The 19,523-nt window shown below is 34.7% G+C and overlaps 1 protein-coding gene across 2 annotated transcripts in view; it reads left to right on the forward strand.

Annotated features, from left to right (window-relative positions):
* esrrb (estrogen-related receptor beta) overlaps positions 1-19,523 on the forward strand; it is a 135,015-nt gene that overhangs the window by 35,663 nt on the left and 79,829 nt on the right. For both annotated transcript variants that reach the window (XM_039741456.1, XM_039741455.1), the window contains exon 2: positions 13,300-13,709. In XM_039741456.1, the coding sequence (XP_039597390.1) occupies positions 13,313-13,709 (397 nt within the window). In that variant the 5' untranslated portion in view covers positions 13,300-13,312. The remainder of the gene's footprint in view (positions 1-13,299; positions 13,710-19,523) is intronic.

Here is a 19,523-nt window from a genome sequence, read left to right on the forward strand (position 1 = left end):
GAAACTACCAAAATGTCAAAAAGAAAAAAAAAAACACCATGAAGAATGTGGAAAATTACTCTGCATAGGTCTAATTTCAGTTTAAGCTAATTATCACAACCATCTTTACATAAACTACATCTCACAAGCACAATTTAATTAAAAGTTACCAACATCATCTTGGAATGAATAAATTGGCAAAAATTCATCAAATTTTTTAAATTAGTGGCTAAATTTATGAATGCCACAAAATCTCTATGGTAGAATATTAAAAGATATACAAAATTGTGAGGGAGTATGAATGGACAATAAAAACAGTTACAATGAATACTTTTTTTCTGAAAAATTGTAATTATATTATTATTAGAAGAATAGAATGACAAAATGTTGTGTAACGTGTAGTGTACCAATAAAGTTACAATACTCAATAAAGAATGTTAAATTGTTAAATCTCAGTTAAAAAAATCACAAAGGATATCTAAAGCCTGTGGATACAGTTTTCTGTAAAGCTAAAATCTGTACAAATATTAACTTGAAATTCAGAAATATGCAAACTATTCCCCTGAGCTTTAATTATGTATTCAGTTATTTGCAGTGTTCGTTTAATTCTTTAAAGTGCATCTTTCTTGTGCAAATGCAGATACAGTACAATAGATCCAGTATTATATGCAAACATTTTAAGTGCTAACCATTGTCCTTAAACCAAGGCAGTCTTAAGAGATCTACAGTATGTTATTTTTTCAAATAGCAGCTTTGATTATGTGCACATGCTATATTTTTGCAGCTTCCTTTTATTTTGAGGCAAGAATTCTTGTACGAAAATAGTGTCTGAAGATAGCACACTGCACATTGGCACTGTTATAGAACAGTTATCATCTTTGCACACTCAGTTGGCTGTGTAACTATTTGATAAACTTACTAAGGTATAAATACTAATAAGTAAGATTATTGACCTATGCATCATTATGGTTATCATTATTCCCATTCATAAATTCATTATAAAGTGGCAATTGTTGATCCTTATTCCATGGAAGACATACAAATTCAAATATAATTTTGAACAATTCCCCTGTGTAACTTAATATGACTTTGCATTTCTGACCTCTAAGGATTTCACCATCTCTGATGTATATGAAGCCACTTCGTATTTACCTCTTTGACAGCAAACAGGATTGTGTGAACAAGAGTAACTGTGCTGCAGGTTCTCTAGACAATTTCCCTCCCTTTTAGTACATTCTCTAGTTCTCCTGAAGACATACTTGTTTTACTATTTCCTCCTAATCTGAAGTCATAATGAACATAGAGCGAGTTATCATTACACAAGGGTCTATTCTTTGAAAATCTGGTAATGTGTGAAAATAACATTTGCCTGTTGACCCTACAGTATGTGGTTGTGTTTTTCACAAACATACTGTATAACTAAATCTGAAACACCAGTCAACAAGAGATAACCAGCTCAGTAACACGAATGGAGATTCAGTCTTTATTTTACCCTGTGTTTTACATTAAAATATGTCAAGATACTGTTCCACTAGTCTGCAAACCCCAGAGCTGTCAGAGACCACAGACTGGTTGTCATAACATATTATAAATGATCATTTCTATTCAGTTTGATATGAAACTTTGCAATATGTCTGCATGGTACACCTGTTTTATCTCCCATTTGAGCAATGATGGTAAAAGTAATATTGAAATGGAAATGCTTATATACAGTATATACATACACATATATATTAAAGTATGTTCTTGCTGTGCAAATGAAATATTATATTTCTTGTTGTCAGTCTGTTAAATAAAATTTGATATACATCTTAAAAAAATGAATAGAAAAAAATACTTCAAACTAACAACTAATTCATTATGTGTGCATCAAAGACCTGTTAGTGTATTTATATAGTCAAAAAAGCAGTCATAATTTTCTTTCACTAAATTCTATGCTGAACTACTAAACCATTAATTAAATCCCAGTGTTTTTATTAAATGTTAATATGGGTTCATTCAATTTTCAGAAAGAGTAACTGAACATTTATTGTCACTGAAAGCTGTCACTCAAAATAAAGTGTTACAACAATAATCATATTGTTTTGAATTGTCATGTCATATCATACTGTATAGATGTCCACATAATAATAAATTTCTTATTAATAAATAGCCAGTGAAGTTTTGATTTAAACATTTTGTTTCTGTGTAAGTTAACCAATAATATTCTTTATACAAGAAACAAATTATCCTGATCCATATCAACAAGTGAAAATGAGTGTAATTCTAAACAGTTAACAGCAATCATCAAACCTGCTGAATGTTTATTAAATGAAATTAGATTCTGGAAGAACCAAAACAAAAGACTTAATCCATTAGTTTATAAGATTAGTTTAAATGTTGTACTGGTTAATTTTTAATTAAACAACACTATCTGATATAATATGTAATGTGACTTGATAAAATGTTCACTAAATATCTATTTTATGCATGCATAACAGATACCTAATAAGAAGCCTGTCACCCAAATTTACACAGTTTAATTATAATAAGGAACAAATGAAGTAAGATATTCTGTTTAGCACAAATGTCAAAATAATGAGAGTAGTGTAAAGTCTTATCTTATACAGTGACCATTTTTTTACACTGCCCCATACTTTGAGAGACATAGCATCTACAAAGTGTGATAACACTGTGCAGATACAGAAAAAAGAAGTTTCAACACTAGTCTTGTCTTTCATTGGATTGATCAGTAAATTGTATGCACTGAAGAGCTAGAAAGTTGAGGAATTCAAGTGAATATCCTCTGCTTAACTGCATGTTGACAGATGCAGATCTATCTTAGGGAATTTTTCCAAAGGACACTGCAAATTACAGCCTGTGTTTTTTGGCCAAATTCAAACACTGGTTATACTGATTGCTCCACTTTCGAAATGTAATTCATAGTTAAAATAAGCAGATTTTTTTAATAGATGAGAAAGATGTTTCTCTGCTCTCCCTTACTATAGCTTGTAAAACTGAATTTTTCAATATAGTGCTGCACCTTCAAAGGGACAGCAATGATGGATGGGTGATGTGACTACCCATCACCTGCCACCCGACATGCACAGACACTAGACACTTGTCCTGATATCCAACAAAATCTTGCCGTTGATAGCAGTTTAGGTTTTTTACCACTACTGCTCTGCAGCATTATCATATCTAGTTAAACTGTAGAGAGATTTAACAGCATGATTACCAGTATTGTAGAAAAGAGTATTATCCATTTGCAAAAGTTCATTTATAAGTGTTCTTTTATTAAAGAAAAACAACAACTAGTAATTAATGAACTAATTAAATGAATAAAATACAAGTTAATTTCTTCCTTAATATATTGGTACATTTAAATGGGGAAAAATTTGATAAAATATAACAAAATATGCAGCATTACATCCATCATTACAGAGCTTCGTCTGGTGACAGTTGTAGTGAGTGCTACTGTCCATTATTTCATTTACTCACTTGATTATTCAAAGCAGTGTCATAAGGAGCTGGGAACTATCTCAGCAGCAGTGATAGCAAGGCTGGAGTCATCCCAGGACGGGAGGGTGTAGTCCACTACAGGGTACATTCAGATGCAATATCACTTTCACTTGGACATAATGTCTGTCAACTGTGGAAAGAAAGAAGAGTCTTTATAGGAAATCAGATTGAACAAAATCAGACTATTCAAATGCCACAAGAAAGGGCTGGGTACAAAATAAATTCTGTGTTGTAATGATGATTCAAATAATAAATGTAAACATATTTTGAAATAACCATTAATAAGGAACGTTAATGCAAATATACTGCTGTTCAGAATGCCTTGAAAACAATTATAAAGAAAAAGAATCTTTGTAGTTATGAACAGCACTGAAATGAACAGATCTTTACAGGCAAACATCACTTTGAATACCTTCATTTTAAGTATATGACCAAAGTGAGAAAAAGTGTATTTTAGTACAAAATTAAGATACTTGTTGTATAGGAGCAAGTCTGCCATAAATATCAAAGAGAAAAGATGCATTGTAAAGTAAGGGTAATTTGTAATTAAATGGTTGCAGCAGCAGATGACAAAATAGTGGTTAGCTGAAAGGTTTATAGTGTCTTCTTTGCAGGGCTGGACTAACCATTAAGCAAAATAAGCATGTGCTTAGGGTATCAAGGAAAGGGGGGCAACACTGAAATTTTCCACTGCTGGATTTACAATTGACCATATGGTGTAAAACTGCAAATGGTGCAGCTGAACCAGGTTCCACAAAGAGGGACTCCCATATTAAATGAAAAAATTACATACATTTATATATATAATAATAAAAATAATAATAGTAATAATAAAAGCAGGCTGGAGGACTGATCTGTACCAAGTATAGAAGCAGATGTGTTATGTAAGATTAGTTTTGAGGATCTGATCAAAGACTTTGCAATTAGAAAAACCAAGAGAAAACTTTTCAAATGTAAATAGAATGGAAGTATACAAAAGTAAATATTATTTTCAATCTTACTGTAATTTTGTTTCATTTCGAAAAATAAAATTGTATTTTACGGTTCATTATTGCTTATATTTTGAATTAGAAATATAAATGAGAGCAGCAGTCTTTTAAGTGTTTAGGGCCTCCAAAGGCCTTAATCGGACGGTGCTATTTTGTCACGTGTACAGAACAGGCCTACAGTGAAATCCGTACTTGCAGGCGCAACTCGACGTGCAACGTGTCGCCGCTCTCCAGTTATGTAAATAATGAGTATAAAAACTGCACCTCTTTCTTTCCTAAAAGTGGTTACAGCTGACGCCTGGCAGCTGCTCGAGGCTCCAGTCCCGCCTCATCTGCTATCTACGTAGATTCTGCATGACTTTTTCTCAGTTCTCTCACATCTTCAGTGATGTAGCAGCATTAAGGTCCTCATTGATGACATATGTGCACTTAACGGCTCCCATCCCACTTCTCATTCACGCACAGCCCCACTATCGACTGCAACCAATAGTTTGTTTTTATATTGGTCCGATGTTTTTGCGTTTCCAAAAGCACGAGATGCCACATGACAGCTTTTCCTGTTGCCGAACGCATATTGTGTGAATGTCAGGAACTAGCACTATATAAATGCAAAGAATTATTATTATTATTATCAAGCCATACACACATGTACGGTCATACATTGCCAAGTTTGGGCAAAATTGTTGTTCGCCAAATCAAACAATAAACGTCTCAACACGCCTTCCATCCCCTTTTTAATAACATTTACCCAGGACACTGTCACGTCTTAATTAGCAGATTTAATGCTGCACGAACCGAAAACGCGCCTACTTTCCTTGGCGCCTTTTTTGGCCCGAAACAGACTCCTTTTCCCTCCAGTTGATACATCAAAAAACGATTGGACAAAGGTTATGCCGATCAAGTATGCATAACCAATCAAAGTCCATCTTATTCGGTAAGTGAGATGACTATCTGTTCAGTACATCCGCTTGTTCCGGATGGCGTTTCATTAATCTGGTGAATGGCGCTACTGCATCGAAGAAGAAATAACCATTTGTTTACTTCAAAGAGTTTTATGCAAAATAGTGCGTTAAAGGATTGGGCTTTGTACCGTTAAATAACCAATGCAGATTGAAGTATTTTGTTTTACATGGTTTTACATTTTAAAGTATTGATAATATATTTAAAACGTTTTTAAGTCATTAGTTTAATATTAATGTCAGCAATATAATGCAGCATATATTTTTCATAAACATTTCATTTTATGTGTATGCTTATGTGTAATGTGTGAAAGATGATCAACAAATACCACAGTCATGTATCGCCATCTTTCTGTGACATTTTTTTACATTTGATGTTTCTTTTTAGCATAGAGTGCAAAGCAGGGTCCAGTCGCATTATAGGGCGTACTCACAAGCATAACCACAGACTCGTGCAGAGTAAATCTTGAGACCCCTCTTTGAAATTTAAGAAGGAATCGGAGTACCAAGAGAAAACCAAAGTAAACACAGGGAAAACACGAATGTTTTGATACTGGTAGTGTTTGGTCAGTCAATCAAATGGATGTCAAAGAAGTTTTGAAGCAGTAGAATTAACTCTTTAACTTTGTGACAATCATCAAGGCATATTTGCTAATAAAAGTGGCATATCAGTACAAAAAGATATGTTTATTTTTCATGTATATAGTTCACTGTACACTGAACAGATCAGAAAACTGAACACATATACAAATAAAACGATTAATTATTTAATCTATTTTCTAATGCAATTATCCACTTTAGGGATAACTTTGTGTAAAGGTAAATTCGAAATAAACCAATATAAAACGTCAAGCACCCATGCAGTAGGTTCAGTAAATTGTAAACATAGTAAAAATGCTTTCCTTAAATAAGGCTTGTACAGCTGCTTACAGTAATTATATGCAGCAATTAGAAAGTTTTGTGATTTGACCCAAGGTAAGGTTGTTTTAGGTGATTATACAATTAAATGAAAATCCTTAACTGATTCTTAAACAGTGCACAGCACGTACATAATTTTAAAATGTATCTGTAGTAGATGGTATATTTCTGGACTTAAACTAACAGATGCCGATTCACTATCCATTTTCACAACCATGCTTTCATTTAACCTTCCGTATTCCAACTGGAAAAATAATATATTGTATCATGATGCTGTCAGTTGCTTAGGGTAAAGGCATCAACCATATACAGTGCATCCGGAAAGTATTCACAGCGCATCACTTTTTCCACATTTTGTTATGTTACAGCCTTATTCCAAAATGGATTAAATTCATTTCTTTCCTCAGAATTCTACACACAACACCCCATAATGACAACGTGAAAAAAGTTTACTTGAGGTTTTTGCAAATTTATTAAAAATAAAAAAACTGAGAAATCACATGTACATAAGTATTCAAAGCCTTTGCCATGAAGCTCAAAATTGAGCTCAGGTGCATCCTGTTTCCCCTGATCATCCTTGAGATGTTTCTGCAGCTTAATTGGAGTCCACCTGTGGTAAATTCAGTTGATTGGACATGATTTGGAAAGGCACACTTCTGTCTATATAAGGTTCCACAGTTGACAGTTCATGTCAGAGCACAAACCAAGCGTGAAGTCAAAGGAATTGTCTGTAGACCTCCGAGACAGGATTGTCTCGAGGCACAAATCTGGGGAAGGTTACAGAAAAATTGCTGCTGCTTTGAAGGTCCCAATGAGCACAGTGGCCTCCATCATCCGTAAGTGGAAGAAGTTCGAAACCACCAGGACTCTTCCTAGAGCTGGCCGGCCATCTAAACTGAACGATCGGGGGAGAAGGGCCTTAATCAGGAAGGTGACCAAGAACCCGATGGTCACAATGTCAGAGCTCCAGAGGTCTTCTGTGAAGAGAGGAGAACCTTCCAGAAGGACAACCATCTCTGCAGCAATCCACCAATCAGGCCTGTATGGTAGAGTGGCCAGACAGAAGCCACTCCTTAGTAAAAGGCACATGGCAGCCCGCCTGGAGTTTGCCAAAAGGCACCTGAAGGACTCTCAGACCATGAGAAACAAAATTCTCTGGTCTGATGAGACAAAGATTGAGCTCTTTGGTGTGAATGCCAGGCGTCACGTTTGGAGGAAACCAGGCACCACTCATCACCAGGCCAATACCATCCCTACAGTGAAGCATGGTGGTGGCAGCAGCATGCTGTGGGGATGTTTTTCAGCGGCAGGAACTGGGAGACTAGTCAGAATAAAGGGAAAGATGACTGCAGCAATGTACAGAGACATCCTGGATGAAAACCTGCTCCAGAGCGCTCTTGACCTCAGACTGGGGCGACGGTTCATCTTTCAACAACCCTAAGCACACAGCCAAGATATCAAAGGAGTGGCTTCAGGACGACTCTGTAAATGTCCTTGAGTGGCCCCTCCAGAGCCCAGACTTGAATCCGATTGAACATCTCTGAAGAGATCTTAAAATGGCTGTGCACTGATTCTTCCCATCCAACCTGATGGGGCTTGAGAGGTGATGCAAAGAGGAATGGGCGAAACTGGCCAAGGATAGGTGTGCCAAGCTTGTGGCATCATATTCAAAAAGACTTGAGGCTGTAATTGCTGCCAATGGTGCATCGACAAAGTATTGAGCAAAGGCTGTGAATACTCATGTACATGTGATTTCTCAGTTTTTTTATTTGTAATAAATTTGCAAAAACCTCAAGTAAACTTTTTTCATGTTGTCATTATGGTTTGTTGTGTGTAGAATTCTGAGGAAAAAAATGAATTTAATCCATTTTGGAATAAGGCTGTAACATAACAAAATGTGGAAAAAGTGATGCGCTTTGAATACTTTCCGGATGCGCTGTATAAAGTCAAAATTTAGAGAGATGATTATTACAAAAGAAACAATTATGTATATTTTAAAAGCAGTACTTGTATATGGTCCAGCTTCCTTGCAACCCTGCTCCAGATAAGAAAGTTCAGAAGATGGAGGAATGGATATTTTACTCATTAACACAAATTTAAATGGCATTATTGTAAACAATATTTTCCTTTACTGTATGTTAAATACTGACAAATGGATTTGCTAGTAAAACCTTCTTATTTATATTGTTCTTTTTTATAAAATTGCAGTTAAAGATACACATTCCATTTACCTTTAGATAACACGTAATTCAGAGATGCAGTAGTCTTTATTTGTGAAGGTTGTTCATGGCCTTTCAGTAACTGTACAACATTGTTTTTAATGTTATCAAATACTATGCCATATTAATTTGGTAAAACAAGTACATTACACTGTATCAAGTTAAACATTAAAATTTACAATACATAATTGACCCTCATGATTCCTGAGCGGAGTAATTTATTCATCAGTATTTTTTCATACCAATACCAATTCTCCATTGAAAAACTTTTCTTTTTTTGTCTTTTGTTCTGTGAGAAAAAAATAGGAATTTTATTAAACTACTTACACAATGATTTGGGGACTGTTGGTGATGTTTTTATACATTAACATTGGCAGTCCTTCTAAGCTTATATATAGCAATAAACCTCTGCCATTATCTGCAACTACTCGTCCATCTGCAGTAACTGTATTTCTTTTTTATTGGTGCACATCTTTCCAGAATTTTCCTTGACATATGAAATATATCAATTGAACAAGATGACTATTCAAAAATCCAAACAATTGCTTAAAGCTATGTGGAATAATGAAATGATGCTTCAGATACTGCTATTTGTTTTGGAACTATTTCTCTTAACATGTTTTTTTTTATACTGTACAATGAAGGCATGGGAATTAGAAATAATGAAAGTAGTTGTAATTTACCATACATTGTTATTTGTTTCTGCTGTTTCTTTTTGAATTATCCTTTTGGTATTAAAATTGCTACCATAAATTCTTCCAGGAGACACACATACTTTGAATACTCAAAAAATCAGAAACCGAAGCATTAACTCTACACCTTCTAAAATTATTTATGGCTGAGTTTAGTGAGAGCCTGGTATTAGACCAGAGTTCTGGAATCCGAAGAGCTTTTGAGGAATCAAACAAAAGGCATACATGACTGATCACAAGAATAGAACAGCTACACACAGCAATTAGAATGAGAGCAAGAGTGAGACCTAAAAGTGCTTTTCAAGTGCTATGAGACTTGATTACTTCAGTTTGCAAGTGAGAGACAAGTACTACAGGTTCCTCTTGTCCAGCTGCCCTTTTATGAATGGCAGATGGCATTCTACCATAGACCAATTGTAACCAATTTTTTGATTAATAGGAAATGCATTGCAAGTATTAGACCCAATTTTGATAAAATTGTTTTCCTTCCTTTGCTACTTCCATTTTGATTGATGACTTATAGGTCTATTGATCTGTCGTACTCAAACTTAGCAGCTATATTATGTGATTCACATTTGTTTTTTTGATGTATGGATTGTGTTAATTTATCATATGGCATAGTTGAAATTTGTGTATTTATGTACTGGTGTTGAAATCATTATCTGGATTGTGAGATTATCCCTAAAACAAAGTTATGCCTTACCTTCTGTATACTTCACAGTTAGTCAGACCAGTCTATTTACTATGCGTGCTACTAGGAGTGTGTGATACGTATCATCTGCAGTAATTATCTTAATTGCTGTTTTAACAATGTGTGAGCTGAAATTGTCAAGTATGCCACTCCCTTTGCAAAAAATAATCAAAAACACGCATTGAAAGTCCTCAATTCACTGTCTCGTGTAACGTAACAGAGTAGACCGTTGTTCATGCGTGGTCAACGCATCACAAGTTAAGCTAGCATATGAAATGAATAAACAAACAGTGCCAGGGGATAAAACAGCCTTGTAAGCTACATTGTTGGATTTAATTGCAAGAGTTGGATTATCGTCACTCGCGTGGAGGTGGTTTGGAAATTTGACTTTGAAAAGAGTGATGTTGCCTAAAAGACGACAAAAAAAAATCCATTTGAACGAATTATTAACCCTTCAATCTGATTATTTTTATTTCTGTAAGATGCATATGCCTATCAGCTGCATTTGATTTCACAAGCCATCGTGGTTGGCAGTCTGCAATCCCAAGCCAAATTTTTTTCTTTCATTATTTAACATACACAGATCCCTGCCTCACTCCTTCCTGCCACTATGGCTGAAGAAGGTGGAGCAGGTGATGACATGAGGGAAGGAGCAAAACTCTTTTAGCAGCTATTTCAAAAATAGGAAACACAGGAATTCAGAGAAGGTGAGTCTCTGCACTCTGCCATTGAAAAAGAGTTCAAGAGCTACTTAAGTTATGCAAATCCTACTTAAGTGGTGGAAAATACAGGAAGTACATTTCCCCAAATTGGGGAAACTTGCAAAAACTACCTGTGCATCCCTGCTTTCAGCAGCCCTTCTGAGAGGGCTTTCAGCCGCAGAGGAATTTGTTGTAACGTGTAACTTTGCTGCTCTGAAGCCAGCCAGATTCTGTGGACAGACTGGTGTTTCTGTCACACAACTTGAAGTTTCCACAATAAAATTTTAAAATTATTTTAATTAGGGTTAGGGTTAGGGTTATTGGACAGAACGTGAAGTTAGTAACTCCTTTAAAAATGTATAGTTATTTGTTTGTATCTTTGTTCAATATATGACATAACCTATTTACGAATGCTAGGGTTTTTTCTTGTGCGATATTTTTACACTATAGTACTGTATGTTACATTTTTGTTCTTACCTGTATGCTGTACAACTCATCTTACAGCAGACCAGTTTATGTTTATCCACAATTTAATTATGATTAGTTTTTTATATCGTTTGGATACATATCTTGTTTCCATTAAGGGTAAGTGTCTGTTTAAAATACTCTCATTATAACAGTTTTGTTGCTCTTAGTGCAGTATTTTATGTAAATCCATTAGGCCACTTTGAAATGGTTTACTCATAATTGCATGGTTTGATCTCAGTAATACTTTGACTGGTGATTGTAATGGTTTTGTGGTATTTTACTTCAATTTTAAGTAAATAAATAAGACCTGTTTTCCTTAACTGTTGTTTCCATTAATCTCATTAGTAAGCTTCAATTAATATCATAATAACAAGACCATGCTAGATCAATAAGACTTTTACAAACACGTTTTTAAAGCATGCAAAATATTGTCTAATTATCTTTACTGTCAAAGTTCCAGAAATATCAAGATATAATTTATTGCCAATATTGCACACCCCTACATGTTATACCCCAAAAGTAAGTCACCCAGACCATGTAGTTGGTCTTTCTGCAACTTTAATTAAGTAGATCTTTGATTTGTACTGAACAAATCTATCAAAATAAACATGATGATTACCATAATGCACCCTCTGTGGTAATTATAGGTTTCACTTCCGCAGCTTGTTGTACATTTAACTTAATAATTTTGGGGGCCTATCAAATTATGTCAGTTAAACCTAACAAACTCAACCACTCATATGTCATATTAAACTTTTAATATGCATTATTTCCAGTGCCTAACAAGGAACATATACTCATTGTGCTATGTTAACATTTCTTAGACCATCAAAGGCTGAAGCATTTAATGCCAGGATCATGGTAAGACACATTCTATAAAATATACAGTACTTGTTTACTGATTGTGCTTACAGCTGTAGGCATCACAAGTGGGTATACGAGCCAAATGCAGTATAGATGTTTTTCTGCAAGCATACCTTATTCTAAGTCGGGTGGGCAGTGTCTATCCTGGAGGGCCACAGTAGCTGCAGGTTTTTTGTTCCAACCCAGTTTCTTAATGAGAAGTCAGTTACTGCTGATGAAGCGCCTTGAGCATGGGAAAGACTCTTTATAAATAAAATGTATTATTATTTATTATCACACACTTAATGCTCAATTGACATTTTCATGCTTCGTTTTAGTGGTCTTGCATGTTAAGGTTTCCTACTCTTAATTGTTTATTTCAGTCTTAAACAGCTGCATTCACTGTTTCCAATGGCTGCTTATTACCAATAAAATGCAAATGACAAAGGAGCCAGCAGTTCTCCATCTCACTTGTTTTCATTGACACCTGTATGGATTCATCATGTGCTATTTGGTTTAATAAAACACTTAAGACAAAAATGTGACAGACTGAAAATTATTCATTTTAGGCTTTAAATCATTTGGATGATATCCTTGTAAAGGAAAAAAATCCACAATATAAGAACCTAACATTGCAGACTAACAAGTCATAAAATTAAATAAGGTCTGAGATTGACAAGGATTGGTTTCTAATTAAGCAATTGGGTTGGAATGAAAACCTGTTACCACTGTGGCCCTCCAGGACCAACGTTGCCCACTCATGTAAGTACTATCATGCTGCCACACAGGCTTATTTAATTAAACTTTCTTCATGCAATCAAGCACAAAATACTAGTTATTTTTTTTTTTATTTTAAAGTAATGATATTGAACATGTTACTGTTATGAAATTATTGTTCCAAGCCAGTCTACTTCTGTGTTATCAACTAGTCAATCATCAAGTCTTTTCTATAATTAAAAACTACCACCTGTATTTTAAAATCTAACAGTAATTAAATGTACAAAAGAGGTATATGTACTGTAGTCTTTATTTTCGGCTTTTATTCTGCATCCAGTAAGCTGTTCTGAATATTTTAAGAAATAATGCTTTCTTAAGGCTCATGGCCCTGTCTAAGATAATTTCTTACTTTTAATTTTTTTTCAACTCTTCTGCATCATGTTGTTTTACATTAATATTTATTTCTGAAATATTTCCAAGGCTTAAAACAACATTATGTGATAGGGGTGCCTATCATGATAAAGTGCATGGCAAAAATGTGTATAATTAAATTTTGATTCCAGTAGTAGTATTTAGTATAGGGCTAAATTTTTCCTATATTCATTTATCTTTTTTTTTCCAGGCTGCTTAATAGAATGGCTGCTGATGACAGACACCTGACATCGAGCTGCGGATCCTACATCAAGACAGAACCTTCCAGTCCATCATCAGTTATTGACACTGTGAGTCATCACAGCCCCAGCGCCAGCTCTGATGCCAGTGGCGGGTATGGCATTACCATGAATGGGCACTCCAATGGCCTAGACTCACCGCCTATGTTCACTGCTGCCAGCCTGGGCGGTGGAGCATGCCGTAAACGTTATGATGACTGCTCAAGCTCCATTATGGAGGACTCTCCCACCAAGTGCGAGTACATGTTGAATTCCATTCCCAAAAGACTCTGCCTCGTCTGTGGAGATATTGCTTCTGGCTATCATTATGGTGTGGCCTCTTGTGAGGCTTGCAAAGCCTTTTTTAAAAGGACAATACAAGGTATTTCAACTTTTGTTCTAGAATATAGTCACTGTGCAGTAGAAAGCTAGATTGCATTTTAATCTCCAGTTTTACAGATGAAATACAGATTATTGCTTTCTTATGTCAATAAGAGGTGTTTAACTCTTTAAAAATCAAACAGCAGGGGTTCTGTTTCAGTGTTTTACAGTATTGACTCTGTTAAATGATTGTTAGGAAAGCCTTTCACAACTTCTGAATGTCAAATACTGCAATATTTGTTGAAAAAGTTATTTTACGTTCATATTTTTTAGTTGGTGGTCTAACTTCTAGACTGTAAACATTTCTAATATGATGTATCTTTTAAGTTAAGGGTACATGGTCATTGATTTTTGATATTTCCTGTGCTCAGTGACTGTCTTTCACAGAATGTCATCCCATATAAACTATAGCTATACTAGCATACAGTATTTGTTACTTTTGAAATTAATACAAGTATTTATTGTGTCTTATGATGTGATAAATATCTGTAAGAGTCTCCTTAAAAAAATCACCAAAATCTATAATCTGTATCTGTTTTTTTAGTAAGAGCAAAGCCCACTATAATCTTTTCAGATGTCATCACTGTGCACAGTATAACGTCCCATTTTATGCAATTCAGATTAAGTACACTGTAAAACAAAATTGTATAAGTATATTTAGGTGGAGGTAACAAGTTATGAACCCAAGTGCTTTAATCATTTTAAATAAACATTTACTTTTATTCATTCTGGACCTACTCTACAGTCTAGTCTACATTATGTTTAAGAAACTAATTGTGGGTACTGGGGTCCAGTTATTACATGTTGTTCAAGAACAATCATAAGTCTAAACAGCTAAATCAATCATTATGTTTAGGACAATTCCCTGATTTATATGGCATATAGAGATGCACAATACTGTTGAAATAATTAAAATGTTAACTTTATTTATGGGTTATAGCAAAATGCTGCCAGGATACAGATTAATGTAACTGATACTACAGGAAAACATTCTATTTACAGTATTTTGTCATCTTTAGGCATTTACAAAATCTCCAGAGTTCTATGTATGCAGTATAAATAACATACAAACACAATACATAACTGTAGGGATATATATATATATATATATTCCAGAAATTCCTAGTTTCTACACTTTTGGTAGTTTTAGAATTGTTTACCGCCCTTAACAATTTAAAGCTATCTACATTTTTATTTATTTGTCAAAGAAATTTTTTTTGCTTGCAAAATTGAGTCCATTTAATGTAGTAAAGTTACACATGCAGTAAATTCTTCTTTGTGTCTTAGGCCTCTGAAGACTATCCTTGTCATGCTTCTTCATATTGGTGCTTTTTATCATAAGGAGGAATATATAATATCTGGACTTAACAGGCAGATTGTTGTGATATATACAGGAAGATTTCCTGGACATTCATCCTGACAATGTGATACTCATTAAGGGGTTCCCCAGACATCTTGACATCTTGAGTAATAATTGTGGCACCTGTTGAGTAGTTTTTTAAGAACATATTCTTGTGATGTTCCTAAAAATTGACATGGCATAGTCGCATAGCACATGTACTGATTTTGGATTGCATCGAAGAACACCTTCACTGCAAGTTCTCGTGATTTGTTAGCGAGCTGAAGTTTTTTTCCTCATTCCATACATACGGTATTTGTATTAGAGTTATCGTTGCCTCCAGCGTTTTTCTTGTATATATGTTCTGGGATGGTACTCCAACTTATCAAGATTGTTGTTTGAAAAAACTTTGACTATCTTCTGCCTTTGATTAGATAAGCAGCTGATGCTGAGCTAATGGGCTTTTGCATCAATATTTGTTAGAATCATCCAATGAATACTAGTACCACAATTACAGCATGGTCTGAATATTAAAGTTATACATGTTTTATGGGATTATTGTATATATTCTACATTTTAGTTAATACAGGTCAATACAGAAAACCAGTAATTTAACAACATTTAACAGTCAGTAAATGCTGTCAAATCTTCAACAAAACCACAATGTTAGATCAAAGGACACTTAATGTATAAATACCATGAAAGATCAGCACATCTAAATTAAATGATGTTTTGTAACACATAATGTACAACAATTTGCCTTTTGGACTGTATATATGGCCTTGCATTCCCTTTAAAAATCCTCTGATCCAGACCATAATTCTTCTTTTCTCCACTAATGACAGGGACTAATCTTAAAGGACTCAGAACAGTAAGTCATCACCAAACCATGACATTACAAGTATCGCGATTGACTAATAGCATGTGATTGTTTCTGTTTGGATGCAGTGTTAGCTTTTATGGAGACATAACAGGGTCCCGTATTAGCTAGAAAATTTCACATTTGACTCATCTAAACTATTAAACACTATTTCTGTATTTCTGTATTTCACATACATCGTCCAGGTACTTCAAACTCAATGTGAGTTCTCAGGTTCTAATTATTAAACAGTGTTTTTTTAGATTCTGATTATTTTCAGTTCACTGCGATATTATATTATATTATTTTCAGTTCCCTCCGATATTATATTATATTATATTATATTATATTATATTATATTATATTATATTATATTATATTATATATGGTTCTGCCTGGCACAATAGGTAGCCCTGCCATATCACTAATCCATCATCATGTAGCTGAATCTTGCACCCAGTGGTGAAATGTGTGGAGTTTGCACATTCCCTGAGTGGGCTTTGTTCTGTGTATTCTGTTTTTTCTTTCACACTCTCAATAATGTATATGTGCTAGATTAAATGATAGTTCCAAACTGGCCCTGCATGACTGTGGGTATGTGTATATGAGTGGGCTTCATGATGAACAAGCAACCTGACCAGGGATGTTTCCTACCTTGCGCCCAGTGCTGCTAAGAGAGTCTCCCTATCCCACATCCCCATTCATACCTCGTTTGAATTAAGTACAATTTTTGAACATTATGTTTCAGCTTTGTATTTGTACAAATTTCCTTGAACCCACAGATTTCTAGGTTATTGTTTTTTTTATTCTTTGATAGTGACTGAGAAGTGTGTGCCACGTCTTTAGAGAGATTATGGCAGGAAGGTCACTTCAGAAAGTAATTACTTCTGTACCAATCATCCTCTATTTAGACAGACTCTGTTTAGGGCGGTGTGGTGGCTCTGAGGCTAAGGATCTGTGCTGGTATCCCGAAGGTTGCTGGTTCAAATCCCGTCACTGCCAAAAAGAGATTCTACTCTGCTCCCTTGAGCAAGGCCCTTAACCTTCAATTGCTTCAGGGGTGCTTTATAATGGCTGACCCTGTGCTCTGAGCCCAAGGGATATGCGAAAATTAACAAATTACTAACACGAGAAATTGTATAAGGCAAAATAAAGAACAAAAAAAAAGCCTAAAATTGTGCTCTATGGTGATACAGGGACTTTGAAACCTTTCCTTGACTAGAGGTTTTTTGGTTATTGTAAACCTTTCTGGCATGGACGACTGTGGGTTTATACAAAGCTGTGGTCTTGTATGGACTAAATATATGCCGAGGTTTAATTGTTGTGTTTTTTTTTGTTTTTTTTTAGTTAAGCTCTGCATTAAATGCCACTGTGGATAGGCTTTTTTACAAACTTGTATGTTCAAAGAGGATTTGAAAAAATATATGAACTGTTGGGTTTCATATTTAAATAAAAAAAAATGAAATTACATTATAAAGTTATACCACCTGAAACCTAAATTTGTAATCGATACAAGCTAAAGTGGAATTCACTTTAGAATACATAAGTAAGATGCACAATTAATGCAGCAAAGCAGTTTACATTTAAGCAACTGGCACTCAAATGAACACACTGACCTTCAATATTAATTGTATCACAGATATTCTGGTACTTTTTCAAAATCAGCTTGTTAACTGATCATGAGAAAAGCAATTTTACTTTAAATGGAAACAGAATTTCAACCTTATGCTACTTCACTAAATTGTAATGCAATTTCAAAGAGAGTTTTGTACAAGGGAAAACTAAGCAAAGGACTTTTTCTTTCTTTTCACTTTTCACTGTCGATTTCCATATCCTTCTTCTCCTTTTTTTCCTTCTTTCTGAAAGAGCTGCCTGTAATGAGACTAATCTTCCATCGTTTGTCCGAGCCACTAGAGTTTTGTCAATAACAATCAGTGTTTTGAAAGTGTAATTAAGGACGAGGCTTTTCATTAGAGGGGGGTAGAGTGATGTCTCAAGGGAGGGGATGAGGCTTGCCAATTAGAAACTGAGGCACGTGCCCTGGGATAATTTCAGAAAGAGGAGTCACATATAAATTGGAGAAATGGCAAGGCTGAGCTTTGCGGATGAATATTAATCAACCTTTAGGGCTCAACCCAGAACAATATGTTTTATGCATCTTCACAATGCAAAATATATGGGAAGTAAAGATAAATAAACATTGTTTAAGCCTGTGATTCTGCAAATTTATCAAAGATGTTCAGTTGTCTAAATTGTATATACCGTTGCAGAGGAACAGAGAAAAACTACAGTACAGTAGGCTTCCTGTAAATTTTAACTGTTGCAGTATTTTCCAAGGTGTGATCTTTATTCCTGAATGTGAAATTTACATAACTGTTTTTCTTCACACTGATTACCTACGTAAATAGTTTGGGCTGTAGCATTTACTTGCCAGTGCAGTGTGATGTTTTTTCATTGCCACTTCACAGTGCGAGGAACAGAATTTGAATCTCAGTACTGTCCCTGCCATTGAGGGATTTGCTTGTTCTCCTTATGTGTGTATGGGTTTGTTTCCTCCAGGTACTCCACTTTTCCTATCTCATCCTCAAAATGTGCGTGTTTGTCTAGTTTAACAGAGTGTGAGAGTTTCCACCTGTTTCCTGTGACAGCTCCATGTCTGTTGTCGCTAGAAAAAGCTCTACAAGAAATCCAGAAATTGGATACACAGGTATTCTTAAATAATTAAATGAAAGCAATTACCTTTCTTTTGATAAATACAGGTATTTATCTAAATATTTTGGTATGGAACATGATTTAAATATTATTAAAAAATACATTACTGTAATAAATATTGTGGTAAATAAATAATTATATTGTACTTCATTCTAAAGCAGCATTTGTAATTTCAGTAAGGTCTGATAAACCTTGGAAGAAAACTAGCAAGCCTATGTATGTATTCAAGTTTTAATTTTTATAGTCCATCTTCCTCTTCCCAAACCTGCTTAATAAAATGCAGTGTTGTGGGAGATGAAGGCCTGTTTTGACACCATCAGGAACAAGTCAAGAACCAGACACCCATCGACTTATAAGAGACCAGTTTACTGTCAATGAATATAACGCATCATTAGGGTTTTGGAGAGGAGAACCCACACTGGCACAGGGTGAGAGTACAAATTGGAACATGAGTCACTAAATGTTGATTTAGTTAATGTTTACTCAGCATTCCATGGAAACTTCCTCCAGCTTATTTAATTCATTGAAATATTGAGTAGTACACAGGAAGCTTTGTATAGATATGTATAGGCACAAAGGAGAACTTTCTCAGATTTTTTTTCATATCTGTGTAGCAAAATCTTAATATTCTGCTGAAATTTGCAAATACTCATAGAAATTGTAGAAGTGCTGAGACCAGCTGTCTGTCGGAAGCTTGGAATCTATGACTAAAAATATGCACTAGTGCTTTTGGCTGAAATACATTCTCTAAAATTATTTGGACTATACAGTATGAGGTGTTCAGTAACCATAGTTTAAATCTGTGAAGGTCATAGTTGTCAGTCATTTTTTTTCATGGGATTGTTTAATATTTCAGTTTTTTGTTAGTCCACGTAAAATATTTCAGTTTCAGGATAGTTTTATGT

This window comes from Polypterus senegalus, chromosome 18 (assembly GCF_016835505.1).
Source record: "Polypterus senegalus isolate Bchr_013 chromosome 18, ASM1683550v1, whole genome shotgun sequence".
Taxonomy (NCBI): domain Eukaryota; kingdom Metazoa; phylum Chordata; class Cladistia; order Polypteriformes; family Polypteridae; genus Polypterus; species Polypterus senegalus.